Below are 25,418 nucleotides of genomic sequence, written 5' to 3' on the forward strand. Positions count from 1 at the left end.
TTCTGGGGCTTTCCAAGGCCACCCATAAATAGTTATCACCGAGGTTAAGAGGACGAGACACACGGAGGTCATCAGAAAGCAAACCCTGTTTTGCTTCCTCTTGATCTCAAAAGAGCCAGTTGAACCATACTTTGTTCAAAACTGTCATTTTAACCAAATATTTTTGCAGTTATTTTGAAAACACATGCGTATATGTTATAAATTATTTCTGCACAAAATTCAATTTTCAGGTGAGCATATTAATGTTCTGACACAAACAAAATCACTATTTCTTGTGCTTTAGAAAGACCACATCTTTCCAAAATACCAGCTATATCTGGGAGCCAGTTGTCTCACTCAACAAAGGAACGAGGATTTGTAAGAATTAGTTTTGGGAAATGGAGGTTACCCGGAGTCAATATATCCTTTGATTACTGATTTAGTTTGGAATTTGGAAAAGAACTTTCAGGTCATTGGTTATCAATCCTTGTGGTACTTGTTTGTAGCTCAGCTGTCTCAGGGATGTCTAGGGTTCTGCCAGTCAGTTGGGTCTCGGAGCATATGCTTTTTTGCATCCAGTAACATTTATTTAGGGAAGTGTCTACAACAGACTTGCCCCTGAGCTAGCACTGGACACAAAGAGGGCACCAGGTGCGTCATTGCTGCGTGGCCCCTGCCACAGTTGGCCAGATTGCATTGCCTGCACAGATCAACACACCTCCTGGATCTCCTTGCTTATTATTTTAAAAAATATAACAGGTTTATTGAGATATAATTCAGATATCGTACAATTCTGTTTAAAGTGTACAATTTAATGGCTTTCAGTATATTCACAGATTTGTGCCACCATTCACTTTTCGCATACCATACATTCACTCCCCCTTGTTGCAGCTCTTGACAAGCAGTAATCAGCTTTCAGTATCTCTGGATTTGAACATTTTATATAAATGGAACCACACAATATGCGGTCTATTGTGTTTGGCTTTTTTCACTGAGCATAATGTTTTGAAGATTCAACAGTATTGTGGCATGTATTAGTCCTTTTTTAAATTGCCAAACAATATACCCACATATGAATTTACCAGATTTTTAAAAATCCATTCACCATTTGATAGACCTGTGTATACTTTTTGGCTATCATGAATAATGCTGCTGTGAACATTTGTGTGCACTTTTTTTTGTGTGGACATGTATTTCCATTTCTCACAGGTATGTACCTAGAGTACCATTTCTGGGTTTCATGGTAACTCTGTGTTTAGCTTTTTTAGGAGATGCCAGACTGTTTTCCCTCCTTGCTTATGAATAATCAGAAGTTCTCCTCAGCTCTGTTTTTGAAAAAGTGATTTTTCTTACTCTGTAGAGTCAGTTGCCATTGGAAAGTAGGGATGCCAGATTTTGTCTTCAGCAGTCAAAGATTCAACCTCTGGTTGGCTGTAAATAGCCACTTTCATAACAGAAACCAAGCGGAAAGATTAGAGTAACCTGGATAACTGACCCAGCCCTTCTTAATACTAAGTCTTTTTAGTGAATGCATGAAATAATTTAGTAAGTGATGGCAATAATTATAGCTAATATCTGTTGGACGTTATAGATGTTCCAGGTAGTCTCTGAAGTATGTTAAATGTATTTAGTCATCTAATTTTAGAACTACTAAAATGTTCTATAATCCTTACATTCTAGAGGGTAAGATTAAAAAAAAAAAAGAATTACAGACAACTGTACTTCATCTGTACTAATGGCTCGGTAGAAAGAAAGGGTTTAGCTTGAAGAAAGAAAAACTGAAACAAAAGACAAACTGAATGGAAAGCTATTCAGAAGAGATGCACTTAGATGGGTTAAAGAGAGTCATGTGGCAGGTATTTCAGTTTCAGGAAGCAGGAAATAGAGCAAATTACTATGATCTCTTCTGGGTCTGCATACTCATGATACTATCTCAATATTTAAGTTTTCTATAGGTACACAAAATTTGTTGCCAGAGTGTGATAGAAGCTACTAACTAAAGAGAAATGAGGAACTGTTCTTATACAGCATTTTGATTGGCGCTTGTTAAAAGCTGTCCTGTTGTAAAGTGCCCTTCTCTTACCTAGTATGAAAACCCATTTGAGTAGATTTGCCCACTATAACCTACTTCAAAGACCAGTGTGAACACATAGAGTCAGACAAACAAACAAACAATGAGAAACAAAACATACAGTATGTTGTTTGTGATATGTTTAAAGAGGGGTACATGTATATTTATCATAACAAATGTTAAGCTGAAAAAGCTACTACAAATAACAAATAATTATAATTTGTATAGTAATGCCATTTCCTATTAAAAGAATTATAATACATGTCAGGGAATCCACAAGTGGGCTTTTTCCTGGAAATAAAAACCAAACTTATCAATTTGCCTCAGTATATTAGGTAAGAAAAAAAATGGTTGTCTAACTGAAGATTGCATTGTGCTAATTCTGATGTTGTGTACAGTTGACCATACAGGAATTTTACATTTGGATTAAAGTTCTGAATCCACAAGTATGAAATAGTTTAGAAGCATAATTATTTTCCTCGAATTCTAAATTACCCTTAGAATTGAAGGTCAGGGGAAGAATCCCTAACCTGCGTTCTGCTTTAGTCCTTAAGATCCCATTACCAGCTGTTTGCAGTCATCTTCATTTCTCTGGAAAGACTAGACTTTTCTATTTAGCAACCAATCCAGGAATTAGATTTCAACACACTAACCACATCTTCCTTTTCTGTGTCATACTTGTATGCTTTGGGTCCTGAAAAGAAGTAAATGTAGCCTAAAAGAGACAAAGTTGAAATTGTGGTTACTGATAATGACTTCAGAGGGGAATTGGGAATGAGTCAGGTGACAGTTAGCTAACCCTCTGCATATCTCTCTCTGAGCCCTGGAACCTGACACCCCTCACATGTCAATCATTTCTCATCTTTCTCACTGCCCCTGCTGGGGATGCTTGGTCCTTCTGCTCAGGGTGTTTCCCTTCAGGAAACCCTTTCCCTTTTCCTAGTCAACCTCTAGCCATTTTTTAAATACCATCTGAAGTTCCACTGTGAAATCTGCATCAACTGATGCCTGTTTTGATCTTTTCTTTTTCTTGGAATTATTGTCAAGACTATCACACAATTCAATACTAAGTTATATAGACTGTCTTGTTTCCCAGTAATTTCATATGTGTTGGATGGAGAGGCATTTCCTGAAGATGGTAACCATTTCACAAGAGCAGAGACCATATCCGGAACAGTCTTTGCATTTCCGAACAGTGGCCAGTTCTGTGCCACATACTCAAGAAGAATATGCTGACTGACTGATTCAAAAGATTCAGTTAAACTTACTTAACCCAGTTCAATTCAATTCAACTTTCCCAGCTATATGTTAAATTTCAGAAGTTGGGTGATGGAGTGGGAAAACGTACCTAGAAGGTACTAATAGACTGAAGCTATACTTTTAAAACTTTCCATTTGTAAAGAGAGAACCATAATGATACCCTTTATACTCTTTCTGGTGGTTAATCTGGCTAGCTAAATTTAGAAGGGACTCAGAGCCAAAAACCAAACCAAACCAAAACAACAACAACAAAAAGCCAAGGATTCCTGTTTGGGAACCTGTTTTCTGTGATGTTAAAGCAGAGCCCAGATTTCTTGTTACAATTTCTACAAAGAAACTTTTCAGTAGAAACACTCACCGTTTAATTCCACGGCAGCATCTATTTGGCCATTAACTCCTGAAAATTCTTCTTCAGTATTCTTTGGATAGTCTTTATCCATTTTCCTTTTTCGTTCATCGTAGCTGGAAGAAGTATTATTTCAAATAATATTAATAAGAGATTTTTATTGCTTGTAGAGGACAATGTGCTATTCAGGTATATTTAGCCAGGGCTGACTTTTGATTTATTCTATTTTTAATTTTTTTTCTTTTTACATCCACATCTGCAGCATATGGAAATTCCTGGGCTAAGGGTTGAATCGGACCTGCAGCTGCTGGCCTACACCACAGCCACAGCAACAGCCATACCGGATCTGCGTTGTATCTGCGACCTATGCCATAGCTTGTGGCAACACTGGGTCCTTAACCCATTGAGCGAGGCGGGGATCCAACCCTCATCCTCATGGACACCGTGTTAGGTTCTTACCCTACTGAGCCACAGTGGGAGCTCCTGATTTATTTTGATTTATTTTAAATCTGTTTTCCTGTCTATCTTTGTCTCTCTCTCACACACAAACACACACACATTCTGACATAACTCTCCCAGGTTCCAGAGGTTCTGGGACCGCTAGGTTGGGAGTCATTGCTCTAAACATTCTCTTAAAAAACCACCAGGTACATTGTTTAGAATGAGTTAAATATTATAGGATCATATTTCTATAATTAAAAATTATATTACCTATATTTTAAATTATCTATATTTTAATTACATATAGGTAATTAAATTACCTATATTTTTAATGATTTATTTACTGTTATAATTTCTCTCTCCATGTATGAATTTCTCGGCTACCAAACAGTTGAAAGCCCTTTATAGAGGCTTTTATTAATGAGCTTCCTGCTATGTACCTACAGAGGAGGGATTGAACAAACAATGCAAATGTGTGAATAGTCAGTAGATTAAAAACAAGAAGCAAGAAAATCTAGAATAACTGAAACTCTGCCTTTTAAATCTTTTTAATTAAATTAATTGCTTTTGTTTCCTAGAAAGATTATACGACTAACTGAAAAGTAGATTAGATTTCTTTTTCTGAATCCACAAATATCATACAGTGATAACTCTAAGGATTGGTTAAGACATCTCTTTGTGATCTAAGTTACCCTTTGTGAAAAAGACTGTGACTTGTGTGAATCAGCATGACTTGTGTGAGTTCAGCATGTAGGCAGAGCAGACTCACTCCTTCAAGAAGCTTTCATTTAAAGTGTGAGAAAGTCCCTTTATCATCAGCACAGAGCTCCCAATGGGGGCATTCCCAAGGTGCTCACCCCACTCCTTTCCCACCAAAAGGTCAGACTATTTCTTCTGGTTCCTGGGCTACTGGGAGTTTCCTGTGGTATCAGATCACACCCACCTTCTTCTGAAATGTGCCTCTCATGTGGCTATGACTACACAGACCGGGGGACAGATCTCTCACGATATTAAGCAGGATCGAACATGGGGAAAGAAGTATTCAGGCTGAAACTGACTAGTGGGTTGAGCTGCTTTATGGGGTGTTGAGGGTAGGAAACCAGTTCCTGGAAGTCCGAATTCCCTTTCCAGGAGAACCATTAGAGCCTTCCAATAGCCCAGGGGGAAAAAACCAAGCTATATAAGTTATATTAAGTACAAATAAAAATGGAAGCCATGTACTGTGTTTTGTCAGCATCAGAAGTGCCCATACAGGAGTTCCCTGGTGGCTCAGTGGATTAAGGGTCCAGGGTTGTTGTTGCTATGGTGCAGTTCAATCCCTGGCCTGAGAACCTCTATATGCTGCTAGCATGGCCGAATAATAATACTAATAATTTTGAGTTCTCTTGTGGTGCATCAAGTTAAGGATCCAGTGTTGTCACTGAAGCAGATTGGGTCACTGCTGTGGCATGGGTTTGATCCTTGGCCCAGGAGCTTCCGCATACTGTGGGTGTGTCCAAAAAAAGAAAAAAGATAGGCTAACACTGAGTGTGGAGACAGGGCACCTATACACTATTAGGAGGAGTGGCTGCCCAGTGGCAGGACTGGAGTTAGGGAAAGACTGCAGAAAAAGAACAGCCATACATATTGCCTCTCCTATGGCTTGGATTTCTTCTGTTTATTTTGTTCTCATGTCTGAAATCTAGTGTCCTTTGTTAAAAATGGGAAGTGAAGTACAGATTGTTCACGTATTAATCTTTGTGTGTTAGGTTTTCTTCTCTCACTTCCCTGTGATAGTTGTATTGAGGAAATGATGCTTTGACTGGAGGGAGTGAGGAAGATAATTCTAAACTTGAAATATTTGGGGAGTAGGATGCAAAAGGAAGAACAGAGTGACCAAGAGGCATTTGACATGTCTGTAGATGTAGAGGGAAATGTGGTGGCGATGGGAGATGCCCAACAACATTACTTATTTTCGAATTATTTGCTTAATGTTGACCCCTATACTCAGGGAAAATGGTGAAATGACTTTCATGTCTTTATTCTTTCTGTCTGCTCTGAATAGAGGATTCAAAACTGAGCTATTATAATTAGAGCCATGCCTTCCCTTTGTGTATCTTAAATAGGCATTTATGAGTGATTTTTTAGTACTTGATCACATTTATATTATTTTATGGCAAAATGTGTTCTTAGTTCCAAACAAGTCGACTGACAAAGAATAGCTGTGTTACAAGTTGGGATATGCTTGTATTATTCTTAAACTGGATGGAGAAATCTGGAAAGTATGAAAGGAGAAAGTAAAGTTTTTTTTTTTTTTGAGAATAGAAAAACCACTTAAATAATACAGGAATAGGAATAAGTTTTAAAGAGAAAATGATGATTATTAATCCAATAAAAAGATCTGAAAAACAGATCTTTCTCTTTTCATCTGACTGCTTAGTTTGCTAAAGTGGGTTGTGGTGACATCTAAAATCTTATATATCTGTTCAGAGGTAATGGAGGTAATAATATTATATGTAATAAAATTTCAGAAGAAATTTTAGAGAAGGAATGTCCAGCTAAGAATTTTAATTTTCAAGCACGTTATTAAAAACCTAGGCAAAAATTTTGGCAAAACTGTGAAATCATTGTTTTTTTCCATCCCTTCTCCCATTTATATATTTAGTGATTATTCTCCCTTTCTGCTAGCTCCCTCTCTGCTCTCTCACCTTTTGCTCTATAACTGCTTTTGTAAGAGTATTACTCTCAATAAAATCTATTTTGAAGTATCATCTGACACATAAATCACCATCTTAGCTAATTAAGGTTAGCTGATAACTATATTTTTCATTTGTACCTTTTCTATAGACACTTATAGATGGGCATAGGGTTACCTACTTTTCATTTTACCAAGTAAGAATATTGCCATCAAACTATCAAAATAAAAATACCAACTATTTTCATTATTATGCCACAAAGAAGAGTAATTTTAACACCAAAAAAAGGCAGAAAGGATATAATCTCAGAATAAAAGATGATTCTAGCCAATAATACTGATCCAGACCACACCCCCTATATTTATAATATTGTGCTATTTTTATTTTTCTGTGATCTTTTTTGTGAAGATCTAGCGCTTAGTTTCTGGACAGGTATTTGAAGATTTCTGTTATAGAGCAGGGAGCACAATGTGTATAGTGAGATAGCGCTAGGTTTGCATTTTGACTGTTACCTGCTGACTTTGTGATCTGCAAAAAGTGCTCCAACTCTGAGCTCCGGTTTCCTTATCATAGTTATAGGAATGAGAGAAATTCTCTCCCTCACACACACACAATGCACCCCAAACACATGTAGATATCAAGGACTGGCCCAGGCTATAGGCCTTTATGGTTTATTTTGGACCCAAGAACCATAAACTGACTGGCTAGTATGAGACTGAATGAACTTTGTGATTTGATTCGATAAACTCATCAAAGAGTTTATTTTAGTCTTTAATTTTTTAAACACACGTCTTTAGAATGACATTTTGTAGTAACAGGCAAGGTTGAGAAAAGGAGGATGAGGGAAGATTAGAGAATGTTGCGGTAGTCCAGAGACCTCGGCAAAAAAGGAGTTAGAAGGTCTGCTGGTATGCTGGGGGGTTTGCCGAAGGTAAAAGAAAATAAAAGTATATGATAGGATGAGAATTATGTGCACGGGTATTTTAATTGACAGTAAATAAATAAATAAATGGTGAAGCGAATGAAAACTGACTACATTTTATACATGGGAAGGATCTATGGATTTCGATTCCGAGCGCATTAAATATAGCCTCAGTTGGCTACAATTAGCTGTGTGACTTTGATCTAATCACTTAATCTCTTAGATACAATGCTTTAACCTATTAAATGGAGAGAGCAATACTTATTTCTCAAGATTGTTGAGAAGGCAGATGAGAAAATGAGAGAATATGGGAAAATAGTGTGATTCCTAACACATAATGAACCATCAATAAATATTAGCTGAATTTTAATATTAAGAAAACATTTTTATTGTGAATCTGCTGTATGCTAGGTACCTGCTAAATTTACATTTTCTCATCACTGAGGTCTTGTTTGTGAAACCAAAATACCAAATAAAAATGATTGACCTGTTAACTATGTTTATTTGCTTTACAAGTATTTGTTTCATTACTTAATATTGATTAATGGGTATAGATATTAAATAAATCACTACTGACAGTTGAATTTCACTTGTAATATTATAGTGCAATAGATAACTGATGTAGTTTTTTTATATACTCTGCACCTTTGTAATGTAAGGATTTGGGGACTATTTTGGTAAAGTGCCTATGTATTGTTTAATTTTATGCTTGGTACTGAAATTTGTTAGGAATTTCTGGTGTTTTGATTGTGAGGGTTTCTAACATATGTCAGTGGCGAAACTGACTCTTGTTGCCTTCTTTGAAGTACTGGATGGGGAGTTCAGGCTGCTAAAATGTGAAAAAGGATGGCAAAAAGGGGAATTTAGTGATAAGTATCTAAGATATGTTTCAAGAAGTTTCTTCAAAGAAACCTTTCTAGTGAAATAGAAATCTAGAGTCCTCTTTGAAGCTAATAATGCACTTACAGCCAGGAATCACAAGGCTTTCATGGAGGAAGGGGTCTTTGTGATCTACGCTAGAGAGGGCAGGGAGAGAATGGTCAAGAACAAAGAGAAGGGGAGAAGAGTGAGAAACTGCCATGTACTATCCTAGACAGGGGTCTGGAGCCAGGTCCCCATGGGGAAAGTGACTATGAGAAAATTCTGGAACAAAGAATTTGTAACAATATTGAAAAATATTGGTGGTCTCAATTACTACCTGATTGTATGATGAATGCAAATTTATATCTCCAGCCAGAATTCTCTGAGTTCAAGACCTGTATGTTGGAGTTCCTGTTGTGGCACAGCAGAAACAAATCTAACTAGGAACCATGAGATTGAGGGTTTGATCCCTGGCCTTGCTCAGTGGGTTAAGGATCCGATGTTGCCATGAGCTGTGGTGTAGGTCATAGATGTGGCTTGGATCTGCATTGCTGTGGCTGTGGCTGTGGCTGTGGCTGGCAGCTGTAGTTCCAATTCAACCCCTAGCCTGGGAATCTCCATATGCTGCGAGTGTGGCCCTAATAAGCGGAAAAAAAAAAAAAACAAACCCACCAAACAAAAACAAACAAAGAAAAACAAAAACAAAAACCCACAAAAAACCTGTATGTCTAACTCTCTCTCTCAGATATTTCTAATCTTTGGTCTCACCAACATGTCAGGCTACACACGTGAAAACTGGAATTCCTGTTTATTCTTTAATTTTTGCTTTACTTCTTAATTTTATTCTTTCCTCATTGAATGACTTTAGCATCCTTGTCAAAAATCAACTGAGCATAGATATACAGGTTTATTTCTGGACTCTCAATTATATTCCATGATCTATATGTCTATCCTCATGTTAATATCACGTTTTCTTGCTTTCCAGTAAGTTTTGAAATTGGGAAGTCCGAATTCTCCAACTTTGTTCTTCTTTTCCAAGATATTTTGGCTATTCTGGGTTTTATGAGTTTCCTTATACATTGTAAGATCAGTTTGTCAATTTCTACAAAGAAACCAGTAGTATTCCGATAGAGATTGAGTCTATAGATCAATTTGGAGAGCACCACTATCTTAAAATTATTAAGGCTTCTGATCCATGAACATGAAATATCTTTCCATTTAGACCTTGTGTAATTTCTTTCAACAATGTTTTATAGTTTTCAGACTATATATTTTCCTCTTCTCCCGTTAAAATTTATTTCTAAGTATGTTTTTCTTCTTGATGCTATTGTAAGTGGAATTGTTTTCATAATTTCATTTTTGCATTTTCATTGAAATATATAGAACTACAGTAGAATTTTTTGATATTGAACTCATACTCTGCCAACTTCATGGACTGATTAGTTCTAATTTTTTTCATTTGAGGATTCCTTAGACTTTTCCATGTAAAAGATTGTATGACATACCAAGATAGTTTTACTTTCCTTCAGTCTGGATACTTTTTATATCATTCATTTTTGCTTAATTGCCCTAGTTAGAACATCCATAAAATCATGACTAGAACGAGTGAGAAAGGAAATTTTTGTTTCATTCCTGATTTTAGGGGGAAAGTGTCCAATCTTTCCTCCCTAGTATGTTATCAGCTGTGGATTTTCATTGATGCCTTTTATCAAGTTGAAAAAGCTTCCTCTATCCCTGGTTTGTTGAGTGCTTTTTATCATGCAATGGTGTTGGATTTTGTCAAATGCTTTTTCTGCATTAATTGCAATGGTCATATGGTTTTTAATTTTTAAATTATATTGGTATGATATATTTGTTAATTGATTTTCAGATATTAAACCAACCTTGCCTTCCTGGGGAAAATTCCCACTTGATCATGGTGTATAATTCTTTTTGTATGTTTCAGGATTTGGTTTGTTAGTATTTTGTTAGTATTCACAGTAAATATTGATCCAAAGTTTTATTTTCCTGTGATGGCTTTGTCCGGTTTGCATATAAGGGTAATGCTGGCTCCATACATAAGTTGGGAAGTGTTCCTTCCTCTTCTATTTTTTGGAGGAGTTTGAGAAAAATTATCAATAATTCTTCTTTAAGTGTTTTGGTAGGAATTCACCAGTGAAACATGTAGACTTGGCCTCTATTTGTGAATAATTTTTTTATTATAAATTAAAATCTCTTCATTTGTTATAGGTCTATTCATAGTGTCTGTTTCTTCTTGACTCAGTTTCATCACTTTGTGTCATTCTAGAAATTTGTCTATTTCATAAATTTTCTAATTTGTTGTCATACAATTGTTCATTCCTTTATAATTTATTTTTACCTTTTTCATTTCTGATTTTAGTAATTGAGTCTTCTCTCTTTTACTAGGTCTATTTAGTGAGAAGTTGGTCAGTTTTCTTGATCTTTCAAAGAACCAAATTTAGTTTTGCTGATTTTCTCAAATTGCTTATATATTCTGTTCTTCATTCATTTCCACTGTAATCTTTATTATTTCCTTTTTCCTGCTTGCTTTAGGATTAACTTGGTCTTTTTTTGAGTATCTTAAGGGGAGAGTTAAGTTATTGATTTGAGTTCTTTCTTCTTTTTTAATATGAGGATTTACAGCTATAAATTTCCCTTCAAGTGCTACCTTAAATATATCAATAAATTCTCAAGGTTGTGTTTTCATTTTCATTCATCTTTAAGTATTTTCTAATTCCTCTTGAAATTTCTCCTCTGTCCCATTGGTTGTTGAAGAGTATGATGTCTGATTTCCACATATTTGTAAATTTTCCAGAATTTCCACTCAAATTTGGGTATTGACTCCTGCTTTTATTCCACTGTGGTCAGAGAAGATATTTTGTATGACTTCAATGGTTTTAAATGTATTGAGGCTTGTGTTGTAGCCTCACATATCATCTATCCTGGAGAGTGTTCCACATACACTTGAGAAGCATGTATAGCCTGCTTTTATTGAGTGAAGTGTTCCACAGATATCTGTTAGGTCTAGTTGGTTTATAGTGTTATTTACGTCTTTCTTTCCTAATTGATCTTGTTGTTCTATCTATTATTGAAAGTGAGGTATTAAAGTCTGTTTATTTCAGTTATTTTTCCTGCCTTCGTTTTTGTCAGTTTTTTTGCTTCTTGCATTTTTGGGCTTTGTTATTAAGGTTTTCTTATATTCCTGGTGGAGAGACTTTTTTTTTTTTATCAGTATAAGATATCCCTCTCTATACCTAATAATATTTTTTATTTTGAAGTCTGTTTTGGTTGATATTAGCTTAGCTATCTTGGCTTTCTGATGTGTTTTGTTTGCATGGAATATATATTTTCTATACTTTTACTTTTAGTGTATTTGTATCTTTGACTATAGTGGTATTTCTTATAGGTAGTATACAGTTGCATCTTTTTTTTAAAATCTAGCCTGCTGATTTTTGTAATTTGATTAGATTTCTTCAGCTATTCATATTTAATATTATTGATATAATTGGATTTAAATCTGCCATTTCACTTTTGTTTTCTACATGTCTCATGTATTTGTGGTTCCTTTTTCCCTCCTTAATTCTTTTTTTTTTTTTTTTGTATTTTCTAGGGCTGCACTCGCGACATATGGAGGTTCCCAGGCTAGGGGTCTAATTGGAGCTGTAGCCGCCGGCCTACGCCAGAGCCACAGCAACGGGGATCCGAGCCGCGTCTGCAGCCTACACCACAGCTCACGGCAACGCCGGATCCTTAACCCACTGAGCAAGGGCAGGGACCGAACCCGCAACCTCATGGTTCCTAGTCGGATTCGTTAACCACTGCGCCACGACGGGAACTCCCCCTCCTTAATTCTTTATTTTGCCATAGTGAAAAATTTCCAATTTACCATTTAAATTTCTTTCATGATTTTTTTTTCACTTCATTTTAAAGCTGTTTTCTTAGTTGTTACAGAGCACATCCTGTATATATTTTTAAATTTACCATAATCTGGTTTAGATTATAATATATAAACTATCTTTCCATATGTTATCAGCCCAATAACACTATATATATATATGTAAATTTGATATAGCTTTATATGGTTAATTTAAAAATCAGTTTGCCAGTATATACATTTATACTATCTTTTATAATTATTTATTTACTGGTGCTCTTTGTTATTTTATGTGAACTCAAATTTTCAAATTACTGTCTGGGGTTACCTGCTTTCAGTCTGAAGAACTTTCTCTAGTACTTCTTGTAAGGAAGATGCTAGCAACACATTCTCTGGTTTTGTTTATCTGGGAATGTCTTTATTTTGCCTTCATTTTTGAAAGATAGCTTTGCAGAATATAAGATACTTGGTTGCGGGGTTTCCATTAAGCACTCTGAAATGTTTCCCACTGCTTTCTGGCCTAACTGGTTTAGCTGACTTCTAGTCTTGTCCCCCTCCAATCCAGGCACACTGCTGTCAGAATGTTATTTTTATAACAAAATCTTATTGTGTTACTTTCCTATCTATAAAAGACATTTATAGATACCCCTCTTTTCCATAAATCAACACTGATCTCCCTAGATAGGCATAGGCCCTCTGTAATCTACGACCTTGGACTGCATCTCCCATTCTGGCTCATGTTCTAATCATACTGACCTGCTGAGGTTTTCCCCATGTACAGAGGCTACTTCATGCATTGCTGCCTTGGCTTCAACTGCTCTCTCTACCTGGAAGACACCCTGCCCCTCCTGCCCAGGAAACTCCTACTCAACTTTCAAGATGAAGCTCAGTCATCACTTCCTCTAAGAATTCTTTCTTGATACTTTTGCTAGACTTGGCTATTTCCTCTTTGTTTTGCCCCACTGATCCCTGTGCTGTCTTCTATGAGGCCACGTGTGGCACTTGGATTGCTCTTAATTTTTTAATCTACACATTTGCTCTCAACTGTAAGACTTGTTGAGGGTATTAATAACATCCAATATAAATTGAGTACTTATATATGACAGGCATTTCACACTTTTCTCATTTATTTCCACAACTCAGTGAAGGAGATACTATTTCTGCCTCTATTTTAGGATGATTAAACTAAAAAAGAAAGGTGATCCAGGATGCCAGATGATTGCTGTAAGGCTTGGGATGAATACTCTTTTACTCCTGTCCACACTCTTAAACAGCATGCCTTCCCATGAGCATCAAAGTCCTAGTACAGAGCCTGACACATAACCATGTCCAAAATATGTAGGTTGAATGTGACAGTTTAGCAATACATTAAAAAAATTTAAGATTAGGAGTTCCTGTTGTGGCGCAGTGGAAATGAATCTGACTAGGAACCATGAGGTTGCGGGTTTGATCCCTGGCCTCACTCAGTGGGTTAAGGATCTGGCGTTGCTGTGGCTGTGGCATAGGCTGGCAGCTGTACCTCCGATTAGACCCCTAGCCTGGGAACCTCCATATGCTGTGGGTGCAACCCTAAGAAAAGAAAAAAAATTAAGATTAAAAAAACCCCAAGATATTGAACTCTACCCATGTTTCTTATTTTTATTATTATTTCTTTCTCTATGGTGACTAACTATAAAATCTTTAAATAAACAGATCCATTTCCAGTATTTTGGGGGCATCTAGGGAAGAGAGACTTTGGAAGATTGTATGCTACTTTGCATCAATTATGCCTCCAGTCTTTCTATATAGAAAGAGTGATTTAGGAGTGGAAAAGGGCTGGGACTTGTAAATTTGCAAGTCACTTTACACAAAGTTTAGAAAAAATGGACTATATAAAAGAATATTGGAATTGATGGCATTGCCCTGCTTCCCTCCACCCCAGTCCTTAGAAACTCCTTGGTGTATCACCATTCTGCTATTAATTGGCAAGAGAGAACATCTATAGGGAGAAATTAGCCCTGAATGGTAGACGTAATGTCAAGGAGAAAAAAAAAAAAAAAACCCTGTCTGGATCATTGAGGGCTTCTAGAAAAAGGAAAGGAAGGAATGAAAGCAAACTGCTATATGGAGAAGTAGCCCTTGTAGTAAAGTTGAACCACTATGTCATTTGGTGATGTGGTTTGTGATGGCATCAGCATGGTACAGCCCCTTGTGGATTCACTTTGTTGTTATGTGGTCTCCTCCCCTGTAGGTCACTCTTACACTAATAATATGGGTTCTCACTCTTAGAGCCTGAATCAACCTGGCCCCCAGCCAACCTTCATTCTTTAATGAAGGAAGTTCTTCAATAGTTTTCTCATAGCACTTCATACTGGTCCCCAGTCATAGGGGTTCATGGAGAATTTCTCTGACAAGCATATCTAGAGACTTTTCTTCCTTTGGCACACTATTTGTGTCACAGACTGAACTAGCAGGAGGACCAAGAAGAACCTGAAGAATGATGGAGGAACATAAATCTCGATGCTCTGTCAGTGGGTGTCAATAGAATAAAATTATCGGTTTATAACTTAAGCCTGCGGCCTTCAGTATTTTTGAGCATGCCCATGTGCTTTACCTATGGATCTTCCTTTGTCTCCTTTGCTCTTTCCTTCTAGCCCTTCTTCTTCCTATTTAGAATAGGATGTAATGGCTGAGGCTTCACTAGCCGCTTTGAATCCTATGGCAACCATGAGAGTAAAAACTACTTGTTAATACTGGAGCAAAATGTCAGAAAGAATTTGGGCCCCTAATGACCCTGGACCCATCTTACCAGCTCTGAATCTCATGAACTTGAGACATTTTCCATTTATGAGAAAAAAGATGCTTATGGGTTTAAGCCATGGGGTTATTATGAGTCTTTCTTATTAGTAGCTGAACATAATTTCTAATCAATGCAGGGTTTTATAAGACAATAAGGCCCTGCTGAGCAAAATGCATGGAATACAGGGGGGGTTATTAATAAAAATGATACATTAGCTTTTCCTGAACTTTTGAGCTGTAAGTCAAGGTTGTCTTATTCCTCAATGTGTAAACCAGTATGTGTGTGTGTTGGAGATTATAAAGTAGAAGATTCCCAATGTTGGAAGGTTTGTCTCTGCTCTGCCAAAAGCAGAGATTTCAGAGCAGTGTCAGGGCCCTTCAGTATTTCAAAAGGAAATTCTCTTCCATTATGGTTTATCACAGGATATTGGAAGGATACAGCAGAAATTAACATAATATTGTAAGTCAACTATACTTCAATTAAAAAAAGAGCCTAGTTTGAGAAAAAATTATGCATCTATATCTATATATAGAGAGAGCTGGGTCACTATGCTGTACACCAGAAATTGACACAGCACTGTAAATCAACTCTAATAAAAAAAAAAAACTCAAAAAATAAAAAAAATGAGCCATATAAAAAGGAAATTCTCTTTGACCAACTCTTTTAATGCATTGCAATGCATAGTAATATTAAGGTTTAAGCAATTGTTTGTTAATTATCCCAACTTTTAAAGCAATACTCTTTTTGAGTATCTACTATATGCTAGGCACTGTGCTAGGTATTTACATGTATTATATTCTTAATACTCTCAATAACCTGGGAGGTTAATATCAAAAAATGCCCATCATGGTTTCTTCTTTCCAGCAAAATGAATTCCTTACTCTTTAATTTACTGCCCTAGGCCTATTTTTTAATGAATCTGTTTTATCTAGATTACTAAAGACTTTTGCTTAATAGACACATAGAGGTTCAGTTGGAGAGGTTCAGTATTATTTCTTCAGGAGGGGGCATCATTAAAATCAGAGACCCTCTTCCTCCCCATCTGTAAAGGTGCAGCGAGTCAAAAACCTCTCACCAAGCCCCTTGTGTTCACTGTTAAGCCTTAGTCCTACCTGGTTGGAGGTACATACTTTACTGCAGGGGCTGGTGAGTGATAGATTGGTCCAAAGACCCAACAATGAGTGGAGAATAGAAATAATGGGTGGATAATCCTCCCAATAAGAATCAGGCTGACAAAATTAACTGAAAAAATCCCAACTCACACTCCCACACATGTGCTCACACATGCATCACTGGATGTCATTCCCTGAAAACCCAAAATGGGAGTTGGGTTTCTCAACATCTATCTTCCTGTGTCAGCACAGTGATTATAACCACCTTATCGTAAAGAAAGACTTTGGAGACTGCTCCACAGATTTAGGGATTTAATAATTGAATAACTATTGCTATTCCATAAAGGAACTTCTGAAAGAAAAATAGCTGGCTTAGTGGTTTGAACATTGGACTGGAAGTGACAACTCATGATGGCACATGATACTTTGAACAATGCTACCAGGGCTCTCAGTGGCCCAGAAGAGTCACAGGGTCCATATTTAGTTGACATTCATTTTTATGAAATTAATTTTCCTTTTCATGAAATAGATCCAGTTGTATTACTTTCTCAGTTCTAAATCGAACTAGTTAAGTGGAGGAAGATGACAGATATTTATTTATAAATGTATTTTGTGCCACAGAAATGGTTATTAAAGATAGGTAATTAAAATAAAAGGAAAGCTTTGGGACCAAAAGTTAGGTCCCCTCCTGCTGTCAATCAGATCCTAACATGGACCTAAAGTGTTTAGCATAGTCACCTGTTTAAAATGTGTGTTTTGCTTCTCGAAGTTTAGAAAAACAGGCAATGCTAAAGTGAGCCTTGAGGATAGAGAAAGAGCAAAGGCAGAGCTTGACAAAGAGTTGCACTCAGTCAATCAACATGACATGAGGCAGGAGAGAGGAGGTGTGACCCTGTGTACAGTGACTGGATGGCAGATGGCACCTTATTCAGATCTGCTTATAATAAGCAGGACAGTCATGGAAATTATATATGATCCTCCTTGAAAAAGAGGAATCTTCATGTTCTGGGTTAAAGGACTTAGCAATAAGGCCTTTTCCTTTCAGCAAAAATTTCTTTCATAAGTAAAAAAAAATTCCTTCAAAGAGCCTGGCAATCATGACCATGTTCATTTGGCACAGAATCACAGAATATTCTGGAATGCATTGATGCATAAGAGGAGATCAATTCTCCCCTCAGGCATTTCCAGTGTGTAGTTATGTACTGGGGATTCTGGGCCCACTCTTTTCACCACTGAAAAGTTAATAAGTGCTTTGAAAGATTAGGATGTTTCATGTGCTGGAGACCAAACAGTGGCAGTATTGAATGAATGTTTCACCTATTTGGATGGTTCTATATCTTGAAGGCAGTGTCAGCCATCAGTAGATGACATCTCAGTGGCTGAGAAGAGTCAATGGGCTTATTGCAAATTTGCCTTGCATTCTTTCCTGCAAAAGGATTTTTCCTTCTTACTGAATACATCTGGATAATCAAAAAGAGAAAAGCCATACCTGTAGTATTCATCTCCCACAAAGAAAAGGGTCTTCTGTGTATCCTTGAGATGGACGGCAGCATCTATTCGCTGCACGTATCTTGGGAACCCAAAGTCATAAATAGTCCGGGGAGGACCTTGCATTTGGAATCCTCTTGTTATCCAGTAGTGGGGTCCTGGAAACAGAAATGAAAGTTTACAAAAACTCTCTAACCACTTAGTGATGCTCTTCACTAATGAGGCTTTCTATTTAGGACCACAAATGGGGCTGTTTTCTGGGATATTTGCCATGGCTAAAACCCAGTGGGAAATATAAGCCTCTATTCAATTTACTAAAGGACTTAAAACTTTCCCTGGAGGCAAAAATCCCTAACGTTGCCTTAAGAAAGCAAAAATATTGATACCATAGTGTCAATTTTTTTTTTTTTTTTGTATTTTCTAGGGCTGCACTCGCGACATACGGAGGTTCCCAGGCTAGGGGTCTAATTGAAGCTGTAGCCGCTGGCCTACGCCAGAGCTACAGCAACGTGGGATCCAAGCCTCATCTGCAACCTACACCACAGCTCACGGCAATGCCGGATCCTTAACACACTGAGCGAGGCCAGAGATCGAATCCGCAACCTCATGGTTCCTAGTTGGATTCGGTAACCACTGAGCCACGACGGGAACTCCCATTGTGTCAAATTTAACACATTTATTTTTCCGAGATAGCTCTCCTTTGTATAATCTCATTTTAGTCTCATGTTTATATATGAGGGAGGAGGGACAAGTGACATACCAATGCTATGATTCTTGCTTAAATTGGCACTAGACTTCTGTATGTATCTCTCTACATCTAGAAAATATAAGCTAAAACTGATAGTTACCACTGGCTAGCCCTTGTCACATCTTCAGTGTTGACACTACTATAATCTCTTGCACAGGCAGAAATGAAGCAGGGCAGTTAGATAACTTCCCAAAGTCACTCAAATAGCAGGAGCTAAAAATTGATATTGTGTGTGTCCACCTCCTGAATTCACTGGCACCTCTCCACTCCCAGCTCCTTATGAACATGGCATGGCAGCAAGGGTTTTGTTCTTCTGAGAGTTCCATGTTGACGTTTGTGAATTAGAGGCTCTCAGTAGAGTATACCATGTCACTCAGAACAGAGTCCTGGGGGTAGGGATCAGGCTCTACCTTTTGGACTTACCACAGTACCTCACTAGACTATATCTATGGCCCTGTGAAGACTTTGACAGTCTTTGTCCCAATACAGTAGAGTGGTATTTCATACACAGTCTGAGGAGAAAGAAGGAGTGACTGAAACACGCTCCAAGATTACTAAAAAGTGCTGACAGTACTAAGTGTTCCAAACACACCAGGCACTGTACCCCCCCTTTCTCTCCTTGAGGGATCTTTAGAGTACCTTTAAAGAAGTAAGCCATGCCCCTGTCAGCCACTTCATAAGCTGCATCCACATTGGACATAAGCTGGGGGAAGGAGCTGGTGATGGTGCTGGGCCGGATCCCTGACATCAAGTGGACCTGCCGACGCCAGAAAATCCTATTGGGAAATGGAAAAGAGATCAAAGTCAAGGGTTGAATTAGATCTTCAACTGAACCTGGACTGAAATCTGCAAACCACACTTCAGAGGCCACTTCTAAATGCCTCTTGCCCTTGCCTTGGTTTTAAGAAAAACATATATATTTTTTCTTTTATTAAGCAGTTTCTTCTCCCTCTTCATTCTTTTAACATCTCTGCAATCCCCTTTCTTTCATTTATTTAAGGATGTTCAAAACACAGAAAGATATAGCAAGGAAATAACATAAATGATTTATACACATATTCCAAGTATTATTTGCTACAAATTTCCCTTTCCTCTTCTGATCTTTTAAAAATTAAAATCTCATAAAGATAAATACCATCCAGGTACACTTTATGAATATTACATAAATGAGCCAAAACTTTGTGATTGGGAGATGCTAACTATTTCCAGCAAAAGCATTAAAAAATTATAAATTATGTTGCCTAAGTACTTATATATTTAAAGTCTTTATATCTTTGGCTAGTTCACAGAAAATCTGGTACATACACATTAACTTAAGATTTAGGAACTCAACCATCCATTTATCCAATATTATTTACATAAAATTGTGGGAATACACACAAGGGTACCCAGCCACAACTTTCAGTGTAAAAGTGGTCCATTTTTAATTCTGGAGGTGAAAATCATTCTTATAAAATATGAATAGTTTATTTGACTCTATAAAAGCTAGAATTCGATACATAAAATTATTTGTGGACAGGGAAATTGTAATAAAATTTTGACATTTAACTTTCTATGTAGTTAGTTTAGGCAGTCTTCAAATCTTAGGTTGAGCTTTAGTTAATTTAAGAAATATTTTTGGAGCACCTACCAGCAGGCACTGAGGTAGACATCAGTGATGAAACACTGAATATAACTCAGGTCCTGTCCTCAAGAAGCTTATGATCTAGTAGCAGAGGCAGATAAGTGATTAGGCAATTATAATTCACAGTGATTCTTGCAATGAAGGGTTAAGTTCATGGTACTCTGGGAACATAGAATGTACCCCACAGGAGGGGTGTGCCATTGCATTTATTAGGGGCCTGGCAAAGCCATCTAGGTGAGGCACTTTAAGCTAATGATGAAATCTAAAGGAGAGCTATATTGAGAGAGAGAAATATTTCATCATGATCCTAAGCAGCATCACAATGCAGAAGGGAAAGCACATTATGTTTTAGAAGATTGTGAGCTGGAGTTCCAACTCCAATGCTGACCAGCATCTCCAAGCTTATTTCATAATCTCTTAAAAGCCAGTAATAATACCTGGCCTATCTCATGAGGATAAATGAGGAAATGTATATGAAAATGCATCATAAACTGTAAAGTGCCACTCAAATGGATATTGTCCATTTAAAAAATTATTATTTGGATAACACTCAGGAGACCATGGAGGGTATACTTCCATGGCCCAAGCTCTACCCATCACAGCCTTATCTAGAACATACAGCATGACAATGTGAGAAAAAGAATGTATATATGTATGCATGACTGGGTCAACTTGCTGTACAGTAGAAAATTCACAGAACACTGTAATCCAGCTATGATGGAAAAAATAAAAACCTTTAAAAAAATAAATTATCTAGAAGAAGACCTGTTTTGTAAACACACAAAAATAGAACATATGTATTAACAGATGGAAAACTGAGACCCTAAAAGGATGATGGGCCCAAAGGTTGGCAGGTGGTCAGGGGTAGGCAGAACCAGTTAGACCCTAGCTGTCCTGATTTTCATCACATGACCCATCTAATCTACTTGATCCTTCTCAGCCTTGTGACCTCTTGAGTTTTGTGTATAACCAGGCCCTTGCCCATTGAGACCTAGCCTTTTCTGAAGGCCAGAGGGACTCCACTCCCCTTCTCCTTTCTCTGCACCACCACAAAATGGGAACAGGCTCAGGTATCCAGAATAATGAGGTAATGAAAATAAACAGATCATGTCAACAGTCCATAATTTCATCTTTGATAAAGAGGGCAAAATAATGGATTCATTGGAAGCTCCATGAAGAATCCAATAAGCAAATGTTTTCCAAGTAATTCAATTCAATAGTAATTCCGAAATGCCGACTCTGCTCAAGTCACTGTGCTCGAAGCTCACTAAGGTACAAAGAATGCCTTTCAGGCGATTATAATAATGGGGCTGAGGAAATGAGGAAAGTGGATGGGGAAGAGCAGACACATCTTCCAGTTACCAGGCTCTATCTGACTTACATCTCTGAGGAGGTACAGCTGACTTCTACCTTCTTTCCCCTTGGGTACTCTAAATCTGGGTTGTATATCCTTTTATTTTGCATTGAAAAATCAAATGACTCTAGGAAAAATTAAATGCTATTTTTCATTTGAAGTTACAGGACACTGATGTCCTGAATGACTCAATGTGAGAGAGAATGTAGGCAAGCCAAAATTAAGGTTAGGATTAACAGCGTAGGCAAACCGAAAATGTACTTTTGGAACATTTCACAGGTCTTGGAATATTACATTCCTTACTAATAAACCTTGATTCAGGATATCGTGGCTGCTGTGAGGACTAAATTTAAGTAAAGTAGTCATTCTAAACCAAGAATGATTTTGTACTGCAGGGGACGTTTGGCAATGTCTGGTGACAATTTTTGTTGTCACAAGTAGGAGGGGGCAATGCCATCGGAGTCTAATGGGTAGAGACCAGAGACGTCACTGAACATCCTGAATGCACAGGACAGCCCAACATGACAAAAGACTTGTCTGGCTCAGTATATCAGTAATGTCAAAGCTCTGAAACCTTGGTTTAAACACTTTATGACATATTACAATATATACGCTGTATAAATAAGGAAGGAATAAACACTATTCATGTGACACATGTAAAGTACCATACATTAAAAAAAATCTGTGATCATGAAAATTGTCAGCATATTAACAAAAAAATATGTCTGGTGGGTAATAAAGCAATAGAACACATACTCAGAGGATTTATAAATTTAGAGCTACAGACTTACAATAACAAATTAATTTAAATGGATTAAAAGGGTATAAGGAGTAACCTGTTATACATTTGTTAGTGAATTTAAAATATAAACGAACAAACAAAAAAACAAACCCAACTATGGACTTGTTGGAAAAGAACAGCTGCAGGATATCTTGGAACCGGTAATGAAAACATACATCTTATCAATAGTCTGTAGTCTGATCTTTGATAAGGAGGACAGAACAATGGAGTTTATTGATATTTTAGACTTGCTGATAGGTATTTAGCCGCACACTGTTTCTCTTTGTGTATCCAGAAGCCACCGGTGTGCCTGGCATGTAATCAGGGCTCAATAGATATTTGCTGCTTAAATAAATGGGTGTCAAAGGGTTGCATGGAACTTATCTAATCATTGATTTTCATATTCTCAGAAAATTTCCTTCCCTTTTGCTAAGGAAAAGCAACTAAGCCATTGTGTTTGAGATGAGGTCACTGGTAACACTCCAAGCTCTTTGCTAGTCCTGTAAGCTCCTTGGGGCAAGGCCACATATTATGCATCCTTGTATTCTCTGTCTTAGCAGGTGCCTGGCACCTATAGGACTAGATCTGTGTCCACTGAACTCTTGTTCCTTTTTGGTTGTACTGCACTGTCTCCCTCCCCACCTGTGTAAGCTGATTCTCCTAGTCTTTCATTTTCAAGAGAGACTCCTCATCTTTGCTATCAAGGTAATCCAGCCGGACTGGGCACTTTTATTTTCCACCATCTTCACCCCTTACTCTCCTTGACTCTGTTTTTCTCTGTCACTCTTTTTCCTAGTTTCAGGGGGAAGAGGGGTCTTTCTTCTTTCTATCATATTGATGCTCTCGGTAAAATTAATGCTTCTCTCCCCTGAGACTGGACACTGGTGCAGTGAAAAAAGCGAGGGGTGCTTGAGACTTTGTTTTGTTATTGGGTGTGTGATCTTGTATGAGTCACTTAATTTTTCTGAGACTCAATTTCCTTCTGTCAAATAATAATTAATAATAACATCTGTGCTAATACTTCAAAGGTTCACTTGAAATACTGCACATGAAAGTTTTATAAACTGTGGAATACTCATAATTATTTGTAGTACTTTGAAAAGACATGTTTTTACTCTACAGATTTATTAATTATGTAAAACAGAATTTATCAATAGAGCTAAGTTTCCTTCTAAACTTGTCTCACTGATAGAAATGTTTGTCCCTGGAAACTTTGTGAAGTACAATCATATCATTGGCCAAGAAGCCATTCATTCATTTGCAGGGAACTCGAACCATCATGGCTGTTTATATCAAAATGTCTTAGAGGCCAAGAAATCAAACATGCATCATCCATCTCACTGAACCCAAGAAAAACAGAGCTTTAAAATTAAAAACCCAGAGTTCCTGTTGTGGCGCAGCAGAAATGAATCCGACTAATATCCATGAGGATGTAGGTTCAGTCCCTGGCCTCGCTTAGTGGGTTAAGGATCTGGCATTGCCATGAGCTGTGGTGCAGGTTGCAGATGCGGCTTGGATCTGGCGTTGCTGTGTCTGTGCCATAGCTGGCAGCTGTAGCTCTAATTCAACCCCTAGCCTGGGAACTTCCATATGCCACAGATGCAGCCCTAAAAAGAAAGAAAAAGTAAAATTAAAAACCCATACGTAGACAATGGTTAAAAATAATCAAAGCTCTGCATAGTGTCCTTAAATTGTTTATATCGGTCTGAGGAGCCTGTGGAGATCGGTATTTATAAGCCATAAACTGTGAAGAGGTGAAGAATCGTGTTCTTAGTCAGAGTGAGTCAGAGATCTCAGCACACCTTCTGCCTCTTAGTCTGTATTTATAATACATAACAGAGAATCAGTCTGAGTAAATACAGTGCCATTTGTTGACTTTTAGTGATGCGACCTTATAGCCAGAAAAGAAATATCTCCAGGGAGACTGAAGGAGGAAGACTTCCTCTTTGGTTTTGCAGGCTTTCCTCAAGCCCATGGAACCCTGGGAAAAGTGAGATTCCAACAGAGCCACCTAAGAGCAGAGGTTACTGCTTGTACTGTCCCTTCTTCCCAGAGTGCTTTGCCTTCCTTTTCTTCATTGGCTGCTTTTCATATTTTCAAGTGCACCCAGGTATTTCTCATCTTGAAAAAACCCTCCTTTGACCCTGTTTCCTCTTCCAGCTGTTACCATAGCTCTTTGTTATTAACAAGATTCTCAAATGAATGCTCTACATCTACCATCACCATTTGCCTTTTCACTCCATGATCTGGATTTCTTCCTTACCACTCTGCTGAAACGACTTTCCTTCATTATCCTGGCCAGTCATCTCTTTTCTTCAGTCCTCACTCTGGTGATTTCTGTAGAATTTTCTATTTATCACTTAAAAAAAAGAGAAGCTCTTCTTTTCTCTGATTTATCTAGGGCTCTATTACAGGGATTCTGTCTCTGATGTCAAGTAGACCTAGGTTAAAATTCTACCTGGGAAAAGAACAGCGTGGATTAAATGAATCGGTGTCTATAAAATGCTTAGCATAACACATAGCACATTGTAAAATGTCAGCTTTTACTGTAATTATTATTACTACAGTTTATTTTCAAATCTTTCACTATGTCCTCCATGTAGGAAATTCGATAACCTACGAAGCCCCTGAGCACTGGCTTATTACTGTTGAACCCCAATAGAATTGCCATCATTTTAAATTCAGCACATCTAAAATTGAGTTTTTCTTTATGTATCCAAAAAAAATCTATGATTTTCCTATCTATGTGAGCCATGCTGCTACTTTTGACTCTTCCTTTTCCATCATTTTCACCAAATTAGTGTCCAAGTCCTGGTGGTGATTCCTTCAGGAAGCCTCTCTCTGAAGAGAGGTTGCCCCTCTCTTCAGTCTCTATTTGCAAGACCCTTAAACATGTTTTCCTTTGCTTTCTAATATATATAACATCTTTCAAAATGTGACAATTAGTGACTGACAGATTATTATTTTTTTTCTTTTTACAACTGCACCTGCAGCCTATGGAAGTTCCTGGGTTGGGGTTGAATTGGAGCTGCAGCTGCTGGCCTACACCACAGCCACAGCAACCCCAGATCTGAGCCGCATCTGTGACCTATGCTGCCCCTTG

At 37.5% G+C, this 25,418-nt stretch overlaps 1 protein-coding gene across 1 annotated transcript in view; it reads right to left on the bottom strand.

Annotated features, from left to right (window-relative positions):
• Nucleotides 1-717: 717 nt before the first annotated feature.
• Nucleotides 718-25,418, bottom strand: part of MMP20 (matrix metallopeptidase 20) — a 46,897-nt gene continuing 22,196 nt past the window's right edge. Inside the window, exons 7-10 of the mRNA XM_047752991.1 lie at nucleotides 19,196-19,332; nucleotides 17,810-17,966; nucleotides 3,669-3,772; nucleotides 718-2,765 (exon numbers count right to left, since the gene is read on the bottom strand). Of these exons, the coding sequence (XP_047608947.1) occupies nucleotides 2,665-2,765; nucleotides 3,669-3,772; nucleotides 17,810-17,966; nucleotides 19,196-19,332 (499 nt within the window). The 3' untranslated portion in view covers nucleotides 718-2,664. The remainder of the gene's footprint in view (nucleotides 2,766-3,668; nucleotides 3,773-17,809; nucleotides 17,967-19,195; nucleotides 19,333-25,418) is intronic.

The sequence above is a fragment of the Phacochoerus africanus genome, chromosome 11 (genome assembly GCF_016906955.1).
Source record: "Phacochoerus africanus isolate WHEZ1 chromosome 11, ROS_Pafr_v1, whole genome shotgun sequence".
Taxonomy (NCBI): domain Eukaryota; kingdom Metazoa; phylum Chordata; class Mammalia; order Artiodactyla; family Suidae; genus Phacochoerus; species Phacochoerus africanus.